Source organism: Wolffia australiana, chromosome 16 (genome assembly GCF_029677425.1).
Source record: "Wolffia australiana isolate 7733 chromosome 16, ASM2967742v1".
Classification (NCBI taxonomy): Eukaryota; Viridiplantae; Streptophyta; class Magnoliopsida; order Alismatales; family Araceae; genus Wolffia; species Wolffia australiana.
Genome location: NC_135850.1, coordinates 11,948,538 through 11,973,775, shown reverse-complemented (window position 1 = coordinate 11,973,775; position 25,238 = coordinate 11,948,538). Strand labels below are relative to the sequence as shown.

Genomic DNA, 25,238 nt, shown 5'->3' with positions numbered 1-25,238 from the left:
TTCTGGGACGGGACGTTTTTGCACGAAAACCGTCCCAAACTGTCCAGTGTCCCCGTCCCCGATGATTGTGCACTATACTTGGGGAGCTGTGGTCTCTCTCTTTCTCTCTCTACTTATATCTATATCTGTTACTCTAATTTATCTCTCTATTCATCTTTCTTCTGTACTTGCTCTTTCTCACTTATCTTTACCCCACTCTCCCTTCCCTTATGTTTTCTCTATCATGTTTCTCTTTCTCTCCCTTATATGTCTATCCTTCTATTACTGTCTCTCTCCCCCTCTTTACTCCCTCCAGTCTCTTTTTTCCCCCTCCTGCATTTACTTCTACTCTTCCTGTCTCTCTCTATTCACTCTCTATACCTTTTTTTTCTCCATTTCCCTTCTCGCTACGCCTCTCTCTCTCTCTCTCTATCTTTTTCCCCCTCTTTCCCTCACATCTCATTTCCTGCCTCGCTCTTCCCTCCTCTCCACCTGTTATCCCTGTATTCAGTATTCCTCGTGGCTCTCTCTCTATGTATATATATCGATGTCTGTCTCTCACTATCAGTCTATTTATCTATCTATATCTATCTCTTTCTATCAATCTCTATATACCTATCTCTCTCTATCTAAATATTTGCCTATTTATCAATCTCTATATATCTTTATCTCTCTCTATCTAAATATTTGCCTATCTGTATATAAATATATTGATTTCTCTCTAACTAACTATTATCCTATCTATCTGTATATATAAACATGTGAATCTCCATCTCTCTCTCTCTCTGTATCTATCTCTATCTATCCATGTATTTATATATCTCTCTGCCTATCTCTATTGATCTACCTATATATATATAGGTCTGTATCTATCCATGTATTTATATATCTCTCCGCCTATCTCTATCGATCTACCTATATATATATAGGTCTGTATCTATCCATGTATTTATATATCTCTCTGCCTATCTCTATCTATCTATCTATTTATCTATCTATATATATATATCCATGTATTTATATATCTCTTTGCCTGTCTCTATCTATTTGTCTATCAATATATAAATATCTCTCTCTCTCTCTCTCTAATTATTTACCTATCTATCTCTATCTATCCATGTATTTATCTATCTCTCTGCTTATCTTTATTCTCCATATCTCCAATCTCTACAGCTAAAGAATGCTCTGACAAGTGTGAGGTGAGGAGAGAGAAAGTGGTCAAAGCAGGATGAAGTAGCAAAGCAGGCAAACATGATACAACACATATGGCGTCTCTCCATGGGGTATGTGGATGCACCTCTGTCTATCCACGCGAGACCAAACACGCATTTCTTTCACACCTTGAATCCTGCACCGCCTTTCCGCCCGCCGGTAGACTCGGCGGCGACAATGGCGGTGTCTGCGACGTCATCCTTGCCGTCCTTCTTGGAGTAGTAGATGTACGGCCATGCTAGAGTCCCCCAGTCAACGGTCCCCTTCCCGTCGCGCCGCGTGTAGTACAGGAAGGGCCAGCCGCGTGTCCCAAAGTCAACGCTGGTCTTGGAGTGGTCACCCACTTCCTCCCCGTTGACCAACTCTGTTCATACATCACAAATCCTAAATTTCATCCCAGGAATTACCAGTGAATTACATGAATATGGATAATAGAAGAAACAAGGAAGATTAGTTTTAGAGAGAGAGCTGAGTTGGAAAGGTAGATATGCCTCGGGAAAGAGAGATAAGAGATGCAGATGTATAGAGAGATGAAGAGAGAGAGTGATGATGGATAGGTCGATTGATAGGTAAAGAGAGATAAGAGATGCAGATGTATAGAGAGATGAAGAGAGAGAGTGATGATGGATAGGTCGATTGATAGGTAAAGAGAGAGATTATGATAGATTGGTCGAAAGAGAGGTAGAGAGAAAGAAAGAGATGATGGATAGGTTGATAGAGAGGTAAAGAGAGAGAGATGATGATGGATAGGTTGATAGAGAGGTAAAGAGAGAGAGATGATGATGGATAGGTTGATAGATAGGTAAAGAGAGAGAGATGATGATGGATAGGTTGATAGAGAGGTAAAGAGAGAGAGATAATGATGGATAGGTTGATAGAGAGGTAAAGAGAGAGAGATGATAATGAAAATGTTGATAGAGAGGTAAAGAGAGAGATGATGATGGATTGGTTGATAGAGAGGTAAAGAGAGAGATGATGATTGGTTGATAGAGAGGTAAAGAAAGAGAGAGAGAGAGAGATGATGGATAGGTTGATAGAGAGGTAAAGAGAGTGAGAGAGAGATGATGGATAGGTTGATAGAGAGGTAAAGAGAGAGATGATGATTGGTTGATAGAGAGGTAAAGAAAGAGAGAGAGAGAGAGATGATGGATAGGTTGATAGAGAGGTAAAGAGAGTGAGAGAGAGATGATGGATAGGTTGATAGAGAGGTAAAGAGAGAGATGATGATTGGTTGATAGAGAGGTAAAGAAAGAGAGAGAGAGAGAGATGATGGATAGGTTGATAGAGAGGTAAAGAGAGTGAGAGAGAGATGATGGATAGGTTGATAGAGAGGTAAAGAGAGTGAGTGAGAGAGAGAGAGAGATGATGGATAGGTCGATAGAGAGGTAAAGAGAGAGAGAGAGATGATGGATTGATCGATAGATAGGTAAAGAGAGAGATATATAAGAGGAGAGAGAGAGAGGGTTATGGTGGATAGATGGAGTTGTAAAAAAATTGCGTGGATAAAGAGGCATAACTAGAGAGAGAAAGCAGTGCTGGAACGGCAGGCATAGCATGTGATAGAGAAAGAGAGAGAGAGAGATTAAGTGATAGACAGCTATAGGAGAGGAATAGTGAGAGAGATACATGCACAGACATCTATATAAGAAAGTAAGAAATTGAGAGGAAGAGAAAGAAATAGAATTATACTGGATAGATAGAAAGACAAAGAAATCGACATATTGACATACTAATTAAAAATATATTTAGAAAACTAAAAGGATAGATAGATCTTATAACATAGAGATAAATACGATGAATGATTGATAGACGAATGGATACATCAAAATATAGATTAACAGGTAATTGTATTTTTATAAACGAACATAAATAAAGAGAGAGAGATAGATGAAGATAGAGATAGAGATAGAGAAAGTTATACTGGAGGGATGGCTGATGGCGGTCTCCGTCTTAGGGTTCGAAGTTGGAAGGGCAAGATTCAAGATATCATTGAAGGTCACCGCCGCCCGGCCCCCGGAGAAGAGGAGCTAGAAATTAACGATGACAATCATCAACAAGTTTAAAAAAACGCAAACCCATTATCCTGATAAACATTTATAATCAGAGGCAACGAATTATCATCAACATGGAATTGGTGCCCACCGAAACCAAGAACAAACACAAACCCATAATCCTAATTATGATTGAGATTAAAAGTCAGGATCATTGAATTATCATCAACATGGAATTGGTGCTCATCTTAACCAAGAACAAACAAAAACCCATAATCCTAATTATGATTGAGATTAAAAGTCAGGATCATTGAATTATCATCAACATGGAGGTTGAATCTTGAAGTCTAACCTTAAGGAAAACAAACGTGAACTCATGATCGGAATTAACAATCAGTTCATCACCATGGAGATTGTAACCCGATTAAAACTCCAGAGTCATAATCATAACCATAATCAAGATCAATAATCAGAAGCATTGGATTTCCCCGGAACAAACACAAAATCATAACCATAATCATGATCGAGATCAAACTCCAAAATCCAAATTTGCGAATTCTCATCAGTATGGAGTTTGAAACTCGTGGACTGACCACGATAAAGACCAAAAAAAACTCGCAATCATAATCATGATCGAGATAATAAAAAAAAGCAGGAGTATTCAATTCCCTTCAACATGGAGATTGATGCTCGGGGGTTCCCTCTGAAGACCAAACACAAACCCCTAAAAATTCCCAATCATGATCGAGATAAAAAACCAAAATTACTGAATTCTCATTCCCATCAAAATTCAAGCTCGCAGGCTCAACTAGTCAAACTCCAAAATCCAAAAACATAATCGCGATCAAGATCAAACTCCAAAATCCAAATTTGCGTATTTTCATCAGTATGGAGCATCGATCTCCATGTTGAAGGGACTTGAATACTTCTGCTTTTTATCTTGGGGCCTACACGCACTAAAGACCAAACACAAACCCCAAACAATTAACAATCATGATCGAGATAAAAAACCAAAATTACTGAATTCTCATTCGCATCAAGATTCAAGCTCGCAGGCTCTACTAGTCAAACTCCAAAAACATAATCATGATCAAGATCAAACTCCAAAATCCAAAAACATAATCGTGATCAAGATCAAACCCCAAAATCCAAATTTGCGAATTCTCATCAGTATAAAGCATCGATCTCCATGTTGAAGGGAATTGAATCCTTCTGCTTTTTATCTTGGGCTCTACCCTCACTGAAGACCAAACACAAACCCCAAACAATTAACAATCATGCTCGAGATAAAAAACCAGAACTACTGAATTCTCATCCACATCGAGATTCAACAGGCTCAACTAGTCAGTAGAAAAAAAAAACAAATTTTGATTACCATAAACACGATCGAAACATAAAATCCGAAGGGTGTGAGCACGCCAGCTCACTACGATGAATAACAGTCACAAACCCATGATCAAGATCATGATCAAGAAGAAAAGAACTGGAGAAATCGAATTTCCGGGGTTGGGGGAGATGCGAAGATGGGAAATTTCAAAAAAGGAAGTTGCAGGCGAAGATCTCACCGAGAGAAAGAGGAAGAAGCAGACGAAGCCGCGATCCATGCTGAGCGGTCGCCGTAAAACGAAGAAGTTGGAATCGAGCAGAGAAGATTTAATCAGAGGGATGGAGGAGTTGATGGGCCAATGGGCTGCCGACACTTGTTTTTTTTATGTTACCAAGTCAGGCCTCTCTCTCTCTCTCTCTCTCTCTCTCTTCTTTCACACTTGTGTCTTCTTTCTCTCTCTTATGGTCTCTTCTCTCTCTTTCTTTGTCTTCTCTTCTCAGTCTATCTCTCTCTTTCTTTGTCTTCTCTTCTCTCTCTATCTCTCTCTCTTTCTTCTCCTCCCTCTCTCTCTCCCTTCTCTTCTCTGTCTCTATCTCTCTCTATCTCTCTTCTCTCTCTCCCTTCTCTTCTCTGTCTCTATCTCTCTCTATCTCTCTTTCTTCTCCTCTCTCTCTCTCTCCCTTCTCTCTCCCGTTCTCTCTCCCTTCTCTCTCTCGTCCTCTCTCCCATCTCTCTTCTATCTCTCTCGTTCTCTCTCCCTTCTTTCTTCTCCCTCTCGTTCTCTCTCCCTTCTCTCTCTCGTCCTCTCTCCCTTCTCTCTTCTATCTCTCTCGTTCTCTCTCCCTTCTTTCTTCTCCCTCTCGTTCTCTCTCCCTTCTCTCTTCTCTCTCTCGTTCTCTCTCCCTTCTCTCTTCTCTCTATCTCTCGTTCTCTCTCCCTTCTCTCTTCTCTCTATCTCTCGTTCTCTCTCCCTTCTCTCTTCTCTCTTCTCTCTATCTCTCGTTCTCTCTCCCTTCTCTCTTCTCTCTTCTCTCTATCTCTCGTTCTCTCTCCCTTCTCTCTTCTCTCTGTCTCTCGTTCTCTCTCCCTTCTCTTCTCTCTCTCTCTCTTTCTCTCTCCCTTCTCTTCTCTCTCTCTCTCTCTCCCCTTTCTCTCCTCTCTCTCGTTCTCTCTCTTTTCTCTTCTCGTTCTCTCTTTTTTCTTTTCTCGCTCTCTCTCTCGTTCTCTCTCCTTTCTCTTCTCTCTCTCTCTCTCTCGTTCTCTCTCCCTTCTCTTTTCTCTCTCGTTCTCTCTTTTTTCTCTTCTCTCTCTCTCTCTCGTTCTCTCTCCCTTTTCTTTTCTCTCTCGTTCTCTCTTTTTTCTCTTCTCGCTCTCTCTCTCGTTCCCTCTCCTTTCTCTTCTCTCTCTCTCGTTCTCTCTCTCTCTTTCTCTTCTCTCTCGTTCTCTATTCCTATTTCTCCCTCTCTCTTTCTCTCTCTTCTATCTTCCTTCTCTCTCTCTCTCTCCCTCCACTCTTCTCTTCTCTCTTTCTTTTCTCTCTCTCTCTCTCTCTCTTCCTCCACCCTTCTATTCTCTCTCTTCTCTCTCTATTTCTCCCTCTCTCTTCTATCTTTCTTCTCTCTCTCCCTCCACCCTTCTATTCTCTCTCTTCTCTCCCTCTCGTTCTCTGTTTTATCCTCTCTTCTCTTTCTTCTCTTGCCTCTCAATTTCTCACACTCTTTCTCTTCTCTCTCTCCCTCCAATTTTCTCTTCCAACTCTCCCTTTCTCTCTCATTGAATACTTAACATGAAGCACGCGGTCCAATCTCTCTCACCAGTCTCTATCTTGTGTTTATCTGGATTCTGGATTGGGACAAAACCCTATTTCTTCATATAAAGAGACAGAAATTTAACCTTCCAACTCTAATTATCACATCACTATCCATGCCTCTCTTGACCCTTCCATCTGTCTTCATTTGGAATATCAGATCTCTCCCTATCAAATAACTACTCTTCAGCCCTTCTCCCAATGGTTCGAGGCCAGGTGGCAATAACAGGACCGATTGGCCAACCATCACGTCTAGGGATTGTCACGCGTCATCCATCACGTCACTCGTCACCGTGACAGATGACTTGACGGTGACGGTTTAGGGGACCGTGACGGATGACGAAGTGGTCGTGACGGGGACGTGATGGTGACGGGGTGCCCAAGATGCGTGACGTGATGGAACGGTCGTCACGGATGATGGCTGTGATGGAAATTTTGAAAGGTTAAAACGGACAGAAAATACATATAAAAATTATTATTTTTAATCTTTCAGGCAGCTGAGATTTAGCCACGTGACGTGGCCATTTCGATTTCCTGGCATTTTGCACAGAAGTCCCTGTTTTTTTTGCGCGTGCTAACCTACGTCGTCTATGAATAATTGGAGATATACCCCTCCGTTCAAGTAGGGTTTTATTCACGTCATCGGTGACGGTGACGCCGTCATGGTGACGAGGACGCGACGGGAGGCCCTATGGAGGGACGATGACGGGAACGTGACGGTTTTTTTGCATATGCTGGGACACGTGACGTGACAGTGGCGTGATAAAAGTTTCGTCATGTCACCGTCTGTCACATTTCGTTATCCGTTCCGTCACATATATCTGATTTAATCATCATCACCATTCCGTCATCAGTCCTGTTCAGTCATTCGTCCATGGGAGAGAATGAAGCAACTACTATTCGACCCTTCTCTCTAGGGTTGGAGGACAGGGGACGAACACAGACTGAATTGCTGTCCATATAGTGCAGCGATGCGGACGGAATGGTAATTTTGACGCGACGAAGAATTGTCCACTCATCCCTGGATGGGACGATTGCTGCGTCCATGGATGAAATAACCGTCCCATCTGGGTCCTTGGATGGGGTATAGGACGTTTATTTTGTCCTGTGGGAGTATAATATGCGCGTGACAGGTCCACCTGGCCGACGCATGTGCCACGTGTCAATTTCTGAGTGGTCTAATGCTGACGCAAACCCTGTTTGTCTGGGGACGTTAGATGGGATGAGAATTTCTTGGACGGGACGGTTTCAGACTGGACGGGACATGGATGGAAAAAAAATGGGACGGGACGAGACCTGGACAGGACAATTCACACGAAATTCTAATAATTGGGATGTAGGACGGGACGAACTTTGTCCCATCCATCGTCCACGTTCCGGATATCCGGAACTTTGCGTACTGTCATCTATCTCAGAGGGTTCATTTTGGACTCTAACCTCTATCCATCCTAATTTGTCATCAATCCCCTTTAGTCATTCGTCCATGGCGAAGAACGAATAAACTACTATTCCGCCCTCTCAAGGGATGGAGGGGTGGCAAATGACGGGGCCGAGTCATCCAAATTCATCATCATCTCCGTCATCAGTACCGTTCAGTCATTTGCCCATGGCGAAGAACGAAGCACCAACTCTTCCACCTTGAAAGAGTTGGGGGACGGGTGGCGAATACTGGGGCTGTTCCATCATCAATCTCCTTCAGTGGTCATTCGTCCATTGCTGGAGAACGGTACCGACGACGTACTTGGAGGTACACGGCCTACGGCCATTGAGTCTCGGCTCTCGACAACTGCCCCGCCAACTGCAGGAGGAAGGCCCAATGGCACTACCAATGTTGTTCACCATAATTGTAATAGTCAACAATGCAATTATCAATAAACTATGGTGGTCTTTGCAAGACATTTATTTTTCACCTTTTAATTACTAGATTCCTATATTTAAAATGCGACATATAGTGTAGATTCTGTAATATTAGTATTCCAACGTATTATTAGTTCTATTATTTCCACTCCGCCCACCCGTTCTCTTGTTCCGCCGTCCGTTACATCAGATCCATGACAGATGACTGCACGGATGACGGATTGACGACTTACACATGGCTATTATTATTATATCATCGACATATCTCTCAACCATATTAATATATCTCCGTCCAAGCACGCGAGGACATTTTCGAATTCACAAGAAATAGATTGAAGCTTTTCGAATGTAGTTGAGACCAATTATTAATTATCGTTCACCGCGAAGATAACATTGCTAAATGAAAAATAACGCATTTAAACGATGGAAAATATATGCACATAACACAATCAGAGCGCACTAAATATACTTTTAAAGTAGAAAATAGATGATTTTATAATCGGCAGAAAAACATAGAAAAAATAGCTCTGTTTCTTCATAAACTTATCTCAAGTTTGTTACGGAAGGGAGAGAATCAAAAAGAACATTTCAAAGAGAAAGCAAAGGTAAACCTTCGGGAATTTTATGTTATGTAATCAAATTCAATAATCGGCAATCTTCAAAACAATGGCTAGGAGATGAAATAATTAAATATCCAAGCATAAATCAAACATAAACCGATGAATAAATATAATCTCAACCATAAAAAATTTAAAATCTTGTATAAATTGTACATCAGTGATAAAATAACGCCGAAAGTGTTCGGAAAGAACATACATTGTGAGTTATTAACTTAATTGAATCATTAAAAGAAACTTCCAACGAAACAAAATAAGCAAATAGTTGACAAAAGAAGCAACACCAGATCATTAAAATCATACAAAACAAACATCTTAGAATCTTAGAAACAATCAACCGTAAGAAATTTCGAACCTTGTACAGATTCTAATCCCAAACTTGCCAAGAACTAGAACATTACAATCAAACAATAACGAGATAATAACGTCAAAATTTCTCAATTTGTAACCCTGATTGAAACATAGATACGGAAAGATTTCTTTGGAGACAAACCCAGAAAGGAGTATACAACAATATCTCGAATGCATAAACAAAACTAATTCTGATCAAAATTCTAACAGTTCATTAAAATCTCTTGAAAGGAACACAAAATCATGCCAAAGATCGAGCAAAAGAACGCAATCGCCTCTAACGGTAAGACTTCTGGAAACGCGCACGAGCTCCGCGACCGCCAAACTTCTTCGGCTCGCATCGGCGAGGATCGGCGACAAGCAGAGTACGATCATACCTGATGAGAATATCCTTGATCTCTTTCTTTGCCTGTTCATCGACATACTTCTGGTAGTACGCGACGAGCGCCTTGGCAATGCTCTGACGAACGGCGTAGATCTGAGAGACGTGACCTCCGCCCTTGACGCGGATCCGGATGTCAACGCCGGCGAAGCGGTGGCGGCCGAGGAGGAGAATCGGCTCGTAAGCCTTGTGACGGAGAATTTCAGGCGTGACAAGCTCGATCGGACGGCCGTTGATCTTGATCAGACCGCGGCCGCGCTTGCAGTACGCCACGGCGACCGCGTTCTTCTTCCTCCCGAAGCATTGGACAGACTCCACCGGTGCCGCCGCCATGGCTACAGCGCAGAAATTGTTGATTTTGTTGATCAAACACGCGAAAATGGAGTAGAATCTCAGATTGTTGATTGAATCAAACGATAACAGGAGAGAATCCGAGATTTTTTTGGACCAGTCGAATGAGAACAGAAGAGAATATGAGATTGTTGATACGATGAAACGAGAACAGAAGAGAATATGAGATTGTCGATTCAATCAAACAAGATAGTAGAATCTGAGATTATTGATCAAACAAACTATGAGAGAAGAGAATCTGAGATTATTGAGAAGAGATCCGTACCTTGTTCTTGATCCTGACGAGAAGACGCCGGTATTTGGGGCTGGGACTGTTTAGGGTTTGAAGGAAACGCGAATTTAAAGGGGAGGTTGTTATGATAAGAAATGACGAAAATACCCTTTAGTAGTAGAAAAGGCGGAAATACCTCTATTTTTTAAATTTTATGTGAATAGACTTTTTTCTGGGGGGAATTTTCCCTTTCTCTTTAAATAATAATTTCCGGATGGTGTATTAATTGTATTGTTTTTTTTGTGAAAACGATTCAGTGTGTCATTTTTTCTAGCTACGGGTTTTATGAAAAATGATGATAAAATAAATAAATGAAACCAGCAGCTTGCAAATATGGAAATAAATGTAGTATTTTAAAAAAATTTATATGGGTTGAAGGTTCTTAGACAGATGACGGTCGGTCATCGGCTTCGTCCCTTACTGTCATCAGAGATCTGTCCTGATCTTGTGTGTCTCTGTTACGTTACGTCATCGGGTGCTAGTGATTTACTCTAGGTTTACAACTGTACGATGTCGGAAGGGACGGAACGAAACTGCAGATTCTATGACAGATGACTGATATACATGTTATTCCATCATGTCTGTTATATTTTGGTCATGCGGCGTCCGTGCCTGAGTAATGGAGTTTTGTAAATGACAAAAATGTGGTTTGCTTAGTTTAGGGTTAATGTTTTGGGGGAAATACTTTTTCCTGAAAACGGAGATTGTATGAGGTTTTAGAAAGAATGAAATTATTATGCAATTGTTCAACTTTGTCATATAATCAAGCATAATTTATAAAATAAATGGGGCAAGCCATTTGACACTCTCTATACTGGTATTGAATTTGGGATAAACATATCAAAGTATGAAAATATGAGGGAGTTGTAATCAAAACATAAGAACACAGAATGTGATGTTTATTTATTTAGTGTTAAATAGCTTGGCTTAGAGTTTATTTTGCAGGGAGACATGTATATTTTTAAGCTAAAGCTTTGACTGATGCAATCATCCAGTTCTTCGCCATCATAATTTACTCCCTCTTACACTAACGAATGATAAGCATTTTGATTTTTTCTTAATTAATATTATCTATTATATTTTTGTAACATTTATTCAAGATTTAAATTATAACAAATCTTGAAATTTGGAAGAAGAACAGATTATTAATTCAAATCACTTTGTTTTTTATAAAAAGAGATTTGAGTCCCCAATTATAAATAGTATAGTTGTTCTTTTAGTATCAGCAATGAGGTTTGATATGATTTTTACATGTATTCCTGAAACACCAAGTCGGAGATTCTCCAAGACCCACCATATAATCTGTAATTTAAATAAACAAATATTGTCTCCATTATGAAGAGCAAGTGTATGACCAATCACTGTCTTGATTATAGTAGATTCTCCAGACTGAGTTATTATTATTTATTTTTCCTTTTTTACTAATAAATGATTAGGTATAAATACATTTTTTTATCGAGCACGACACAACAGATGACTTTGTGTTCTTATGTGCTCATTTATGATATGAATTATAAATTATCTCTACATATTTTATTTCCATGCTTCTTTTTCCAAGTGCAGTACAACCCTATGGTGTGAGCAGCCCAGTTTCTATCATTTGGTGCTCTCCCCACAATAATGGTCAATATCGTTCATAGATACTCATTTTACTGCACAATACTTACGTAGCCAGCACTTAAATCCAATGCTTCCAAAATTCCCTTGGTTTTCCCCAACATTACCTACTTATTAAACTGTTGTTTTGATGTTTTTGATATTAGACAGAATTCCCAGAAAATGACACTTAATGTGTCTGATTTATCCTCTTTTACAATCAGTTTCATTTCAACGCATGCTGCTTTGGCTAATTGTCTATCCTTTCCGAGTGTGATTTCTATGTTATATATGATAGTGCCTAAGGCATTAGATGTTGAAGTAAATTGTTATCTTTTCTCAAAAAAAAACATCTTAGTCCAAGTGGCTAAGACGACTTGAGAGGAGGGGTTGAATTAGATTCTTTAAATAATGTCCACACAAATTTAGGCTTTATAAAATAATCAATAAAGCACATATAATATCTATGGTTGATAGATAAGTATGCATTCGCCATCATGTTTCACAAGCCAAATGGTGTATCATCGATATAAAAATTTGACCAAATACATAGAATGGTGTATCATCTATGACTTGACATGTTGACTGGATGGTAATAAAACACATCAGATGCGCTTGAGAGTTCCATAGTTTGACCCATATGAAACTATTATCTTCCTATGCATGACTTCATATATGATTAAACATGTCCGAGATAAGGTAAACCCATTGAACAGGGGTCGAATTGACATAGTCCACTTTCAACAGTCATCACAACACATAGTTATGCAGCGTAATATAATGCACTAAGCCTTAATCTTTAAAACCCCTCCCCAAATTTTCAATCTTCTTCCAACACATGCAACATTCTAGATGCATTCAATGATATCTAGACGGATGGTAATTATATGATTCATATGACAACGTACCACACTAGTGGATATACACAGATCCAAATATCTCAAATCACTCATTTTATGATCTTCTACATCCTAGATATACTCGTCCAATCACATAGCATTTGTTCTTCGTGTAGCATTCATACCGAATAACCCTATCAAATTACATTGATCCTTCCGTAAATTATGGGTCATGTAGGTGACATCTTCATTTTTCCCCAGGAGCTACTTATAATTATCACCGATTATTATTCAATCTGCCACTGAGCATTAAATTAAATGTAAATAACCTGTCTTACATACCACTAATAGATTTAGAGCCAAAATTTTACTCTTGTTCAGCCTCATGGTATGAGAGGCACACAAAGACTTGATTAATGATGGCCACCCACCAAAATATAAGAACTCATGATTCTCATCCGCATGGTTTTGTTATCCAGTATGAATAATAAATAATAAAAGTCCAGGTTGGTCGGTGCGCCTAGTAATCAGAGACTACTAAGTTTGGTTAAGAGAGCTCTTGTTAGGTGAAAGATTTATTTTTCACTAAATGTTACGAGCAAATGATAAACTATAGACTCTTCTTGTTCAGATGGATGTCCACCCCATAGCATTCATGGATTGTATACATCCTTAGTGCAACATTACAGTTTTTCATTCAGAGAAATCAGCAAAAAATTGAAAATTAAACATATATTAATGTGTATTTGAGAGATTGACCTAGAACTGAAGAATGGTCACATGAGTCCATTTATTTCAAAGTCGATTTCAAGGGGTGACTTTTTCATTAACATTGGCTGAAAACACATTTTAACATCTAAAAGTTTAGATGGTCTACCCTTTTTCAAGCTAGCCATTTTAATTATTTCAATGTTATCATCAGGGGTGACCTTTTTCATAAATATAGTATGACAACACATTTTAACATCTAAAAGTATAGATAATCTTCCATTTTTCAAGCTGGGCATTTTAATTCTTTTCAATGTTATCATCAGGGGTGACCTTTTTCTTAAATATAGTATGACAACACATTTTAACATCTAAAAGCATCGATAATCTACCATTTTTCAAGCTGAGCATTTTAATTATTTCAATGTTATCATCAGGAGTGACCTTTTACACAAATATAGTATGACAACGCATTATAACATCTAAAAGTATAGATAATCTACCATTTTTCAAGCTGGGCATTTTAATTATTTCAATGTTATCAGCGGGTTTATGATACGATCTGTATCGAATTGGTCAAATATATCAAGAGAAGTACTTACAGATGGAATATCGCAATTTCCACCCCCAAATCAGTCTTCAGAATTTCCTGTTGATGTCGATCCTCCAATAGCTAGCCCCCTTGTTGGTATGAACGCCCTCAGAAGACTCTTGCCGCATACAGCTGGTCTGTCCAAGACTCTCCCACGCCCTTCAAGAACTCTAACTGACCATCGGTGCCTTTCTTGGAGGTCTCCCCCTCTTATTTATAGGCATCCTTTATTCTCTTATCACTCCCAGTCAAGACTGGGAGCTAGTAGCCACATCAGCATCACGTGGACCACCAGGTCCTCTGGTGCCTGTTGACTGGTCAACAGGCTTTATTTGGCTTCCTCTTCTTTTCCTTCTCTCATATATTCTAATGGGAACCGTATCAGTTTATAAATGACGAATTAGTCTCAGGGGGATGATCTTTGTGAATAATAACATTTGAGGTTTTCTTATTTTTTATGATAATTTTTTTGGAAATTCTTTAGTCCGAATGACGACATAGTGCAAGGCTTTAGAATGTAGGAAATCAACATCGAGATGATCCACTTTCTTCTATAAATTGTTCATAAAATAAAACACATAAAAATCCCTGTATATCGGTTGTGATAGTGGGAGAATCATATCAAAATATAAATATTTAACGGAAATATAAATAATTTGAATTTGCGCTTAAAAACTTGACTACTTTAAATACTAAGTGAATACATACAGTAAATACTACACAAAAAATTCTCACATCACCCTGAAAAATACCAACTATAACTGCAAATTTCTACAAGAAAAAAGAAAATAATCCGGGTCGTAAATCACGATCATAATAATAATTAATAATCAGGAACTAAAAATCTCAGAGTACGAAAATTTTCCCTTATCTAAACAAGGGGCCTCGAAAAATATACAAATTCCTCTGAGAAAAAAGGGAAAATTTTCAGGCCGAAGAGAAGCTTCTTGAATGTTGTAATGCTAAATTAATCTTAACTCCATTCAGAATATAAGATGCCAATAAAAATAAATACTTACCGATCACCATACTAAATCTCCAATAGATGAATTAATCAGGACAAAAAATCTTCGAATACGAATATTTTCCACATAGCTTATATACATAAAACGTTACATATACAAATTTCCTCACTCATCCCTAAAGAGAGGGCCTCGCAAAAACATCACGAATTGCTAGCCAAAAAGAAAAGAAAAGAAAATTTTCTGGGTTTGAACCTAACCCGAGATATCCGGCGGAGACGATCTTCTTTAAGCAGTGCCTGTTATTAATCTCTCTTGCTGATCCAATTTCTTCACTTTCAGAAGACCAACAAGAACTTGAACTCCGAAGAACGCGCATAAGGCCAGAGCAGCTGTGGCTGGGAGCTGTACATTTAATCAATAGGGAGTGAGCTCTGAGATGAACTTTAATGCCTGACATTTTGTGTTTGTTCGTTCGCAACACGAAGACGCGGGAAAATGAAGAAGTAATTTTGGACACAACCACGAACACGAACACGAACATGAACAAAGGAACTCTTCGCGAACATGTTTATCGGTTCATGAACGTCGCGTTGAATGAAAATATAAATTTTAGTTTCACTATAGCTTTTGGCAAAGTTGGTAAGCACTTGAATCCAACACGAACAAATGGCAAAACACCCTTAGTAGAAAACAATGAACTTCCCATCCCTAGCAGAAAATGAACTTGAGTGTTTTATTTTTGAAATAAAAAATATGGATGAAGTTCTTCCTTGGTTTTTTTTTAAGAAAGAAATATCTGTTAGAACACCAGTACTTCTAACAATATAAATCTTGATATTCGAATATTCCCCACTGAATTGAAATAAAAAATGACAATATTTTTTTGAAATAAAAAATATGGATAAACTTGAGTTGACTTTGTCTACTCACCCGGATAGCGTTGAAGTGGAGGATTGCTGCGAGGTTGACCAAGCTCCCCGCCACAACAGCCTGTTCAATCATTTTCATTAGCCGGTCAAAAAAAGTTATATAGAATTAAGGGGATTGAGAGTAAGAGACGATCATTTTTTTTTTTCTATCCACTTTTCTTGCATTAAGTATGATAAATTTTAGGGAGATTGTAAAGTTCTTCATTTTTCTAAGAAATTCAACTCACTATCCCGACCAGTTCCTGGAAAAGAATGATTTTCAAAGAAGAAACTAGCTAGTTATTCCTAATTTGGGAAAAAAAATCGGTTTGGTGTAAATTTTTCTTTCCTGTTAGTGACGAGACTGCGAGATATCTTCATTCAATTAGAGTTCCGATTAGTTTCTATAAAAAAAATGGTATTTTTGTCTAAGAATTCTCCAGTTCTTCCTTTTTTGAGAAAAAACTCCTGTTTTGAAGACAATGGGAAAAGCAATCGTTTGTAATGATAGTTTTTCAAAAAAAAATCCAGTTCTTCATTAATATTTTTATTAGTTGAAGAGAATTTGAGCAGTATCCATTGAACTTACGTTTCCGATCAGTCTCTGCACCGTAGCAACCCTTTGGAACGATCTTTCGGATTCAAGAGTCCGAACCCGAAGCTTCAGATCGCCTTGCTCCTGTGAATAAATAGATAATCGGTCAGCGATGATCAGAAAAGAAATTAAATTAAGAAAAATACGAGGGAAACGAAATAAAGAAATCGGTTAAGAGTTTCATCATTCACCAGCTTCTGAATGATTTCTGCCAGTCGCTCAACCCGGTCAGCTTGCCTAAATAGATTGCGGAAAGCAACAGCCTGTCGATCCCATCGTTTCCTTAGATCCTGAAAGAAATAAACCAATAATTATGGGTTAGATAGGTGTTCACATACTTTTAACCCACCATTCATTTTCCTACTTCGTATTAAAAAATTAGGAGAGATCAGAGAATTGTAAAACTGACTTTTTGTACTTTATTTATTTCCTGAAAGTAGATGAATCAAGAATAATCATGTACATAAATGTTCATAGATTCTTAACTAATGGTATTATTGTGTTAAGCAGAAGTCAACGAATTTCTTTTCCTAAGTAGGATTTAAAAATAAGGAGACATCAGTATCATAAAACTGAAATGAATAATATCCGGAAACATATTTGTTCAAATATTTTTAACTACAGATCTAGTTAAGTTGAATCATGTGCTCGCGTATTCCTTCTCTTACATGGTATTTCAAAATGGGGAGACATTAGTACCATAAATAGAAAATTCGTAGTTTCTTTATCTCGATATATGTTCAAGGTTCTTAAACAATGATCTAACTGGCGTTAATGAGTCGCCCAAAAATTCCTTTCCACAAGTAATATTTGAAAATAGGGAGACATTACAGTTATTGGTTTCAGAGAGCAGAATAATTAATAATCTACATCACAACAAATTCGAAAGTTTTTTAATCCAATAATGCGATGCTGGTGAATCAGGGTTACACCAATTCTTTTTTCCATTTCTGGTATTTAAGAATAGGGAGAAACCGGTGAAAACTAATTTAGAAAAAAGTCAACTTAAAATGTATCTTCTCAAAAAAGGTATTTTATCCTGAAGATTACTGATATACACGACAAGGATGGCGAGGGCGATACGATAAACTCACCTTCATTACAACCTCAACCCCAGCCTCTCGGAATTTCAACAGCTCTAATGCATATCTATAAAAATAGCATTGATATTTGATTAAAGCAAAAAAATTTCAACTGCGGGACACATTAAGAAGAGAAGATAAACTCACGGTTTGGCAATCTCCGTGATATCAAATCTGGGGTCAAGACCCTTTCCGATTCCGTCCAAAACTGCAGAATTAACCCCTTTGTGAGAAGAAAGACAGAACAGAGAGTACGGTTCTACAATCCTAATCATATTGGAAGATTGATCGGATTCGATCTCTCATAGATCTTCCATAGATCTATCATAGATCAATGTATCGGAAACAATAAAATAACACTGTTTTCAAGAAAATAAATATTTATCCATAGATAAGATTGGTAAAAAATAAAAATAATTGAAATGACCGATAAAAAGTCTGGCAAAAAGGATCATAAAGCAAATGAGTCATGCAAAAGTCAGGCAACTTGCCTAAAAGTTTCGTCCCCTTTCATTAAATTTAAGAGATTGCTTTTTAATCGATCGAAAATTGGTCATGATCCAGTCAACTAGAAGGATCAAAATGATTAAATGATCGATGGGATCATTTAGAATGGACTGCAGGACCGTAGAGAGAGAGAGAGAGAGAGATAAAGATAGATAGATGGATGAATAGATAGGAGATAGACAGAGAGGGATAGAGACGGAGATCAGCAAATACCAGAAAATGCCCTGACAACAAAAGTGAAGGTAGCAGGGAAACGAAAGGGTTGATCAGCAGCAATGGCAAGAAGATCCTCTCCTGCGACATTATGATAAAATTATTGAAATAAATATACAACAGGCTCGAAATTCCAGGAAAAACTAATGAACAAGCTTACCAATGGCAGCAAGCCGTTGTTTCTTCTTTTCCAGTTTTTCCTCTTTGGATAACTGCTTCTTGAATCCAAGCTCAGCGTTTGCAATTTCTCTTTCCTTCCTCTGTGCCTGGAGGCGCTCCTCAAAGCTGAATTTCATATTCCAAAAAAGCGTAAATTTAATAATTTTTAAATATTATTTATATTGAAGAACATAATATTTAAATATTATACGCAACCAGTATTTACCTGTTGAGAAAGAACTGAGCGGTCCTTCTGACAGCTGTCCTATCGCCAGTGGGAACAAGCACCCCCATTTGGATCATTGCGTCAAGAACCTGATTGAAGGTGAATCCCACGTAAATATTCTTTTAAGTTTTTCTACCCATAAAATCAAGTTTTTGGGGCAAAAACAACCACAAACTTAAAAATAGGAAAAATAGGTTCAACTGGACACATGTAATTCTAGGGTTTCCAAGATTCAATATTCTGGGAACGGTGATGAAAGTTGGTGATCATCTAAAGACAAATCTAACCTATACCAGACACGAATGAGAGCTCACCCTGCAGATTCAATATGATTCGAGTAGACTCAGGACTTATAAATCAAGATAAAGAATGTGGGACAACATACTCTGTCCGGGTCCTTCTCATATACTCCATAAAAGGCTTCAAGTAGTCCCTCTCTTATGTTTGGGCTAATGCTGCAAACATCGAGAAATGGATAATAGGATAGGTCAGAAACAAAGTAAATAACTTGAAGAATAAGGGTGCGATTAAATTGATCTTTAGGAGAGAGGCAATGGTAACGATCCACTACCTTCCCATCATTCCAAAATCGTAGAAGATGAGCCGTCCACCGTTGACATCGTCGACAGCAATATTTCCTGGGTGCTGCAGTCAGAGAAGCAAAAGTTAAGTTTATTTCCCTAAAACAAGCTCGACATAGTGCGTTAGAACCATCAAAGAAGAATCCAGCTCAGGGCTTTCGACATACATCGCAGCTAAAATCCAACTGGGGATATTCTTTATAGTAAAGGTTTCAGTATTAACGAAATCTATGTTGACCATCAATTTATGTTTGAAGAGATAGACTTATCAGAACCCACATGATATGAATCGTGTTTCTATTATAATTGGCCTCAAATGAAAACGTTGTCATCCATGATTGGGCTGACGATGATGACTCATCACCGACAGACAGATAATGATGCAAATAACGACGACAATGATAGCATCAAATGATCCATCTCATCTTGGAAACTTATACCTGAACATTCTTGTAGACTGGATGACGATGACGATGACATGATAAAAAGCTCTATTTTATCTTGGAAAGAGATAGATGACAATGATGACGACGAAAATTGAAGAAGCCAAGGGTCGTCGGAGGAGAAGAACAACAAATGTGAAACAGAGTATAAACTCTGTTGGAGAAAAAATTAGGGTTACAACTGTATTTATAGAGAAAGAGAGAGGGAGGGAGAGAGAAAAGATTAATGGATTAGCCCATTCAGCCAAACAAGAGAGTAAGATAGAAATTGATTAAGGCCTATTTCAATCATAATGGCTCTGGGAAACCAGATTATGATGACGAAGATTTTCTTCTCCAAAAGATGGATGACAATGTCATTGATGATGATGGCTCTTGGAAACTGCATGACAATGACAATGAAAATTCATAATCTTTATCGTTCTCGTTGGTGCTGAACCCTAGTTTCTATGATCTGCCGAGTGAAAATAAAAAAACCTCATGGGGAAGAAAAGGCTCTGCAGAATATTCAAGAAACATGCTAAAACTGTCCGCAGTTAACATTGCCGAGAAAATGATTTGATTATATATACGGGAGCGATATGATGAAGCAATTTCTTATAATTACTCAATAGCCCTAGTGAAACAAGAGATTATCAGCTCACCGGATCAGCATGGAAAAAGCCATGAGAGAGAATTTGCTCCAGATAAGACTCGACAGTATATCTGCTCAACCTGAAAGTTGATAAAACGATTTAATAAAACGCATGTTTACAAAGAAAACTAAAGAGAACCAACTTTACGTCAACGTCTTTACAAGTCCTTAAAAATAGAAAGAATTGCATTCTCACCTTTGACGGTCAACGCCCAACTCATCTAAGGCTTTTATTTTGTTTATTTTTATTCCGGGCACGTACTCCATGGTAAGAACCTGAGAAAATTAGATCAGAGATATTATTGAACTACGTCATGAAAAATAATTAAAATCAGAACACACCTGTGGCGTGGTGTACTCCCAGAATATATTCGGTACTTTCACGTAGTCCATGTCCTTGAAGTTCTTGGCGAATAACTCTGCGTTTGCAGCTTCTTTTGTATAATCAATTTCCTGAAACAAAGCAGCATATAGTGTAATAGTAAAGCATAAAGCACAATAATAAATACATAAAATTCCGGACAAGTCAAACCTGATATAGGACATTAGCACACTCGTCATAAATGGCAACCCAGTCCCTCTTTGCGCCATCAGATTTTGGATCGATCTTCTGGAGATTTTCGGCTATAACCTGGATGATAACGCATATTTTTTAATTGGAAAAAATAAAAATAAAAAAGACCAGAAAATCGGAATGATCGAATGTGATAATCACCCCACACATAGATGCAATTATGCAGCACCATCCTTTTTTATTTAACATTCTTTTTTTATTGTCATAAAAGATCCTAGTTTGATTTTTGAAATTATCATAATAGCCGATATTTTTGATTGTGGTTGGAAAGATGGTTAATTCTAAAAAACACCGAGATTTAAATTGATCTTTCATTCATCTAGTCCGAAAACAAAAAAATTCTAAACAAATCCGACGGTGGTTTTTATGCTCATTCTTGCGATGGCAGACATTACCAGTAAGGATGAGCGGTAAGAATCATCACCAAGATAAACACGAGATCAAGTCTCCTAAGAAAACGCAAAAAACACAACACCAAAAAGCAAGGATACAAGGAATAGCAATTAAAAAAGATAGGGCGTCATTGACTAACATAAAAGACTTACCCTAAGGTTCTTCAGATCAATATCAAATAGATCCTTAAGGCCAGGGCGCTGTACTTTGATCACAACCTCTTGACCGTTGAGTTTAGCTCGGTGTACCTGGCCTGGAAAGGAAATTGTAATCAACCCCTCGTTAAGCTAGATGGCGAGAAAAAAGATAACTTTTCGCCAACATTAAGAGAATAAAAAAAGAAAATGTAATACCAAGACTTGCAGCTGCGATTGGCTCATACTCGAACCTATCAAATAATTCACTAACAGGGGCCCCAAGTTCCTCTTCGAGTATGGAAACGGCCACTTCTGAGGGAAATGGTGGCACTTGATCCTGAAATTTTCGGAACGAAGCTATAAATTTCATAGAAAAGGAAGTAAAACTGTCGACCCATTACTACTAATGTTGGCAGTAAGATTAAAACTTGATGAAATATCACAAATGTATTGTATGCAGATGTCGCCGAGAACATCTTTCATTAGATAGAAATTCCCGGACTTAAGAACTCTCCAGGGATGAGAAATAAAATTTGATGCTTTCTAGAAACATTACATAGCTATAACATTAACAAAAACAGAGTTTTCTGCCTGGGAAGTGATCTTCCGCGAGCAGAAACCTAACCTTCTTCACATACACCAATATGGATTTGACTGAGTTCATCTTATACAGAGACGTTTGAAAAACTTTATTCAAAATAAGTTGGATAAATCCCCCACCACATGGAGTTTCTCTTAGTAAGCCTTCGTGTAAGATGATGTTAATGATATTCAGATGAGAAGCAGACGGAAACCGGCCACAACGGCAATCATATTGTTTTATGGATATTTAATTGGAGGGAAGATGCAATGAATTTACATCGTCACTATGGAAATTCATTAATTTTTCTTGAATCTCTGGAAAGGATCCCCTTCCACCTGAGTGCTTCTTTCCATTAAGACGGCTCGACCAGACAGGAAGAGTAGAAACATTAAATCGGGCAAAAAAAGTGAAAATTTTTCAAAACCTTTCGTCACCCAAATTTTTAACCGAGAGCACGCAACTAAACAATTTTCTTCACAACTATCTCCATCAGATGCAATAACGCTGAAACAAGGTACGATTCTTGGTTCAATTGAACTCGTTGCAGGTAGATTGACTTCTAAGAGATTGAAAAAGCTAATTCTTTAGAGAGCCGCATTTATCCGACAAAAAGATGACTGACAGAGATAAGTGAGACAGTGATAACGTGCACAGGAAAGACTAACCGAAAAGTGTTAAAAAATTAGTAGAGACTTAAAGAGAAAAAAAGTTGAAAGGTAAAGAGAGAAAATTAGATGATGAAAAAGAAGGAGCGTCATATTTTCCCCACCAATTAAACCAATATTACTCATCAGTTCATTCATTCACCTGAAGCTCAGATAGCTGGTCAACATACTCTTGTGGTAGAATGTCAACCCTTGTGGAGAATTGTTGACCGATCTTAATAAAAGTGGGACCCAGCCTTAAAATACTTTCTTTAAGCCACTTGGCAAGGACTTTCCTCCTCTGTACTTTCTTCTCTTCTGTCATGCCACCTGCATGTGCAACGCGACAGATGTGACTGACGAAAGAAGTTTCTTTTTAAATTATTATTACATTAATAGATATCAATTACATCGAAGTCTTTAGTAATAAAAACATTGATCAAAAAAATTAAAATTACTGAAAATATGGAATAGAGTAAAAGTGTGCCTTTAGTAGAAAAAAAAAACAAACCAAATTATAATTCAAGAGAGAAAAAAACTGGCATTGACGGAAAAGCTATGGGAAGATCAAAAGCTAACCTTGGTACGAGAATTTCTGATTGCTTAGCCACGACTTAAACACAAAGGCAAAAACGAAACCCCAAATCTCCAACGTTCTCTGTATCGTCGAGTAGGTCTTGAATCTGTTCCAGCGCCCACCTGGAGCAACAGAAACCTACGGAGACAAAAAAGATTCCAGCCCAAACTGTGTTATATTTTACGAAAATCTTCTTAGATCATCCAATATTGATCTTCGAGGCAGAAGAAGAACTAATGTTACTAGAAAAATAATGTCCACATCTTCCACAGGTGGAGAACTTATGCGTTTCTTCAATGAGGCTCAACAAATCCAGCGCAAGATGGGATATTCTTAAACCAACGTTGTTTAAAAAGAAATTCAACATAAAACAAAAATATTTAAATTCCGAGAAATATTTAAATTTTTGGAAGGATAAAAAGTTTTCACTGTAGAATTATAAAAGTGAACTATTCTAGTTATCAAACTGGCTTCATGAGTTGCAGCAATTTACGTATTTCTCTCCTCTCAGTACCCAAACCAAAAAATATATATCCCTACTGTCAGAGAACGCTGAATCATTTGCCACGGTTCAGTGTTTTCAGCGATCAGTTCCTCCTGACATTTAATTCTACATAAAATTAACAACTCCATAGTATCACGCTTCATGCTCATAGCAATCAAACATTAGAAAGAACTTTCACTCATTTTAACAAGAAAACCCATCAAACGTCGAAAACTATTTCGACCTTCTCTTCAATCTACGTATAAAACTTGAATTGCTAAAACCCCAAAATTGTGAGGAACCAATAAGATCACCAAAGCAAGGTTTATTCCCCCCACCATGCCATTACACATAATCCTTTCTCAAACCAATAAACACATCTGAGAGGGTAGAATTGAACTAACCTGGAGCTTGTCTTTCCCATCCTTCTTAAACCAAGCATCCTCCTTGCCAATTTCTTCCAGCGTCCTCCTCTTCGACCCTGACTGCACGCCGTCGACTTGATCCAACACAGCGGCCTTCGTGATTCCATTTCCATTAACGTACTTCGCCATGCTCCCATTCCCATTCACAAACACCTCCACATTAACATCAGAATCCACAGAAGAGAATTCCGAAGCTCCCTTCCTCAAGCTTCCATTTCCTCTCCCATTCCGATCATACGAATCAATCTTCCTCATCAGTTCTTCGTCTTCCATGACCGCAACTCCATCGTCGCGCATCGATCGGGAAAGCTGGCAAATCCTCTGCCGACGATTCAATCTGAGAAAACTTCTGCGAGAGGTCACGATCCAGTTACCAGCGCCGCGCCGGAAGAGGAGAAGCTCGCGCGCGCTCGAAGACGTCGACGTCATCGCCATCGCCATAGCCGAAGCTTCTAGACTGTGAGAGACGAAGCTCTACCTCTCTCTCTCTCTTTCTCTCTGTCTGGCTATTTATATTTAAATTTAATTACGGGGATTAAAGAGCGGAAAGGTGATTAATTTAAAGAATTAATCTCGTGGCGGGAAGCGAATGGATGGCTGAGGCGCGTCCACGTGGCGTTTCTGGTGATGAGCGGGGGCGGGCTCTGATTGGTCGAGCCGCGCTGCCGCATCCTCGTGGCCACTAGATTTTTCGGCGGTGGGGCCCGCATGATGCTCGGTTGGCCCTAGATATCCTCCGTGGTGTTGGGCTTTTGCTCTGCGGCCCAATTGGGCCCAAATATGAGCCATACTTGTACTGCCACGTGGCAGAGAACTAGCATCCCTGGTAGACTTCGCCCGTAGACAGGGAACACCGCGTACGAGACGTGACGGAACGGATGCCAAAACGTAACGGACAGTGATGTGATGAAAATTTTCATCACGTCACCGTCCGGCCACGCGTCTCAGCATATGCAAAAAAAAACCTCACGTTCCCATCACCGTCCCTCCATGGGGTGTCCCTGTCACGTCCCCATCATTGTGATGGCGTCACCTCACCGGTGATGTGAATATAACCCTACTTGAACGGAGGGGTGTATCTCCAATTATTTGCGCAAAAAAAAACAGGGACTTCTATGCAAAATGCCAGGAAATCAAAATTGCCACGTCACATGGCAAAATCTCAGACGTCGGAAAGATTAAAAAGAACGACTTTTATAGGTATTTTCTATCTGTTTTAACTTTTTAA

The 25,238-nt window shown here is 38.6% G+C and overlaps 3 protein-coding genes across 4 annotated transcripts; all 3 read right to left on the bottom strand.

The window, feature by feature from the left end:
* Window positions 1-1,194: 1,194 nt before the first annotated feature.
* On the bottom strand, window positions 1,195-4,903 carry LOC144713604 (uncharacterized). The gene is made up of 3 exons (XM_078588240.1): window positions 4,748-4,903; window positions 3,113-3,218; window positions 1,195-1,555 (listed from the first exon to the last, which is right to left on the bottom strand). Exons 1-3 carry the CDS (start codon window positions 4,784-4,786, stop codon window positions 1,314-1,316), a joined length of 387 nt encoding a protein of 128 aa, XP_078444366.1. The 5' UTR covers window positions 4,787-4,903; the 3' UTR covers window positions 1,195-1,313.
* A 4,405-nt stretch (window positions 4,904-9,308) lies between these two features.
* Window positions 9,309-10,216, bottom strand: LOC144713693 (small ribosomal subunit protein uS9). The gene is made up of 2 exons (XM_078588362.1): window positions 10,140-10,216; window positions 9,309-9,858 (listed from the first exon to the last, which is right to left on the bottom strand). The coding sequence occupies exon 2, from the start codon at window positions 9,854-9,856 to the stop codon at window positions 9,419-9,421; it is 438 nt and encodes a 145-aa protein (XP_078444488.1). The 5' UTR covers window positions 9,857-9,858; window positions 10,140-10,216; the 3' UTR covers window positions 9,309-9,418.
* Window positions 10,217-13,853: 3,637 nt separating this feature from the next.
* ATH13 (ABC2 homolog 13) lies at window positions 13,854-24,507 on the bottom strand. Of its 2 annotated transcripts, XM_078588349.1 has the most exons (21): window positions 23,990-24,507; window positions 23,104-23,239; window positions 22,688-22,854; window positions 21,514-21,634; window positions 21,313-21,413; window positions 20,726-20,824; window positions 20,536-20,646; window positions 20,390-20,469; window positions 20,204-20,273; window positions 19,107-19,180; window positions 18,921-18,990; window positions 18,536-18,624; window positions 18,311-18,435; window positions 18,151-18,231; window positions 17,578-17,638; window positions 17,443-17,497; window positions 16,540-16,638; window positions 16,343-16,432; window positions 15,776-15,835; window positions 15,103-15,247; window positions 13,854-14,246 (listed from the first exon to the last, which is right to left on the bottom strand). In XM_078588349.1, exons 1-20 carry the CDS (start codon window positions 24,449-24,451, stop codon window positions 15,131-15,133), a joined length of 2,268 nt encoding a protein of 755 aa, XP_078444475.1. In that variant the 5' UTR covers window positions 24,452-24,507; the 3' UTR covers window positions 13,854-14,246; window positions 15,103-15,130. The 2 variants fall into 2 exon arrangements, with proteins under 2 accessions (XP_078444475.1, XP_078444473.1); XM_078588347.1 differs by lacking the exon at window positions 13,854-14,246 and having other exon boundaries at window positions 14,931-15,247.
* Between the last annotated feature and the right edge of the window lie 731 nt (window positions 24,508-25,238).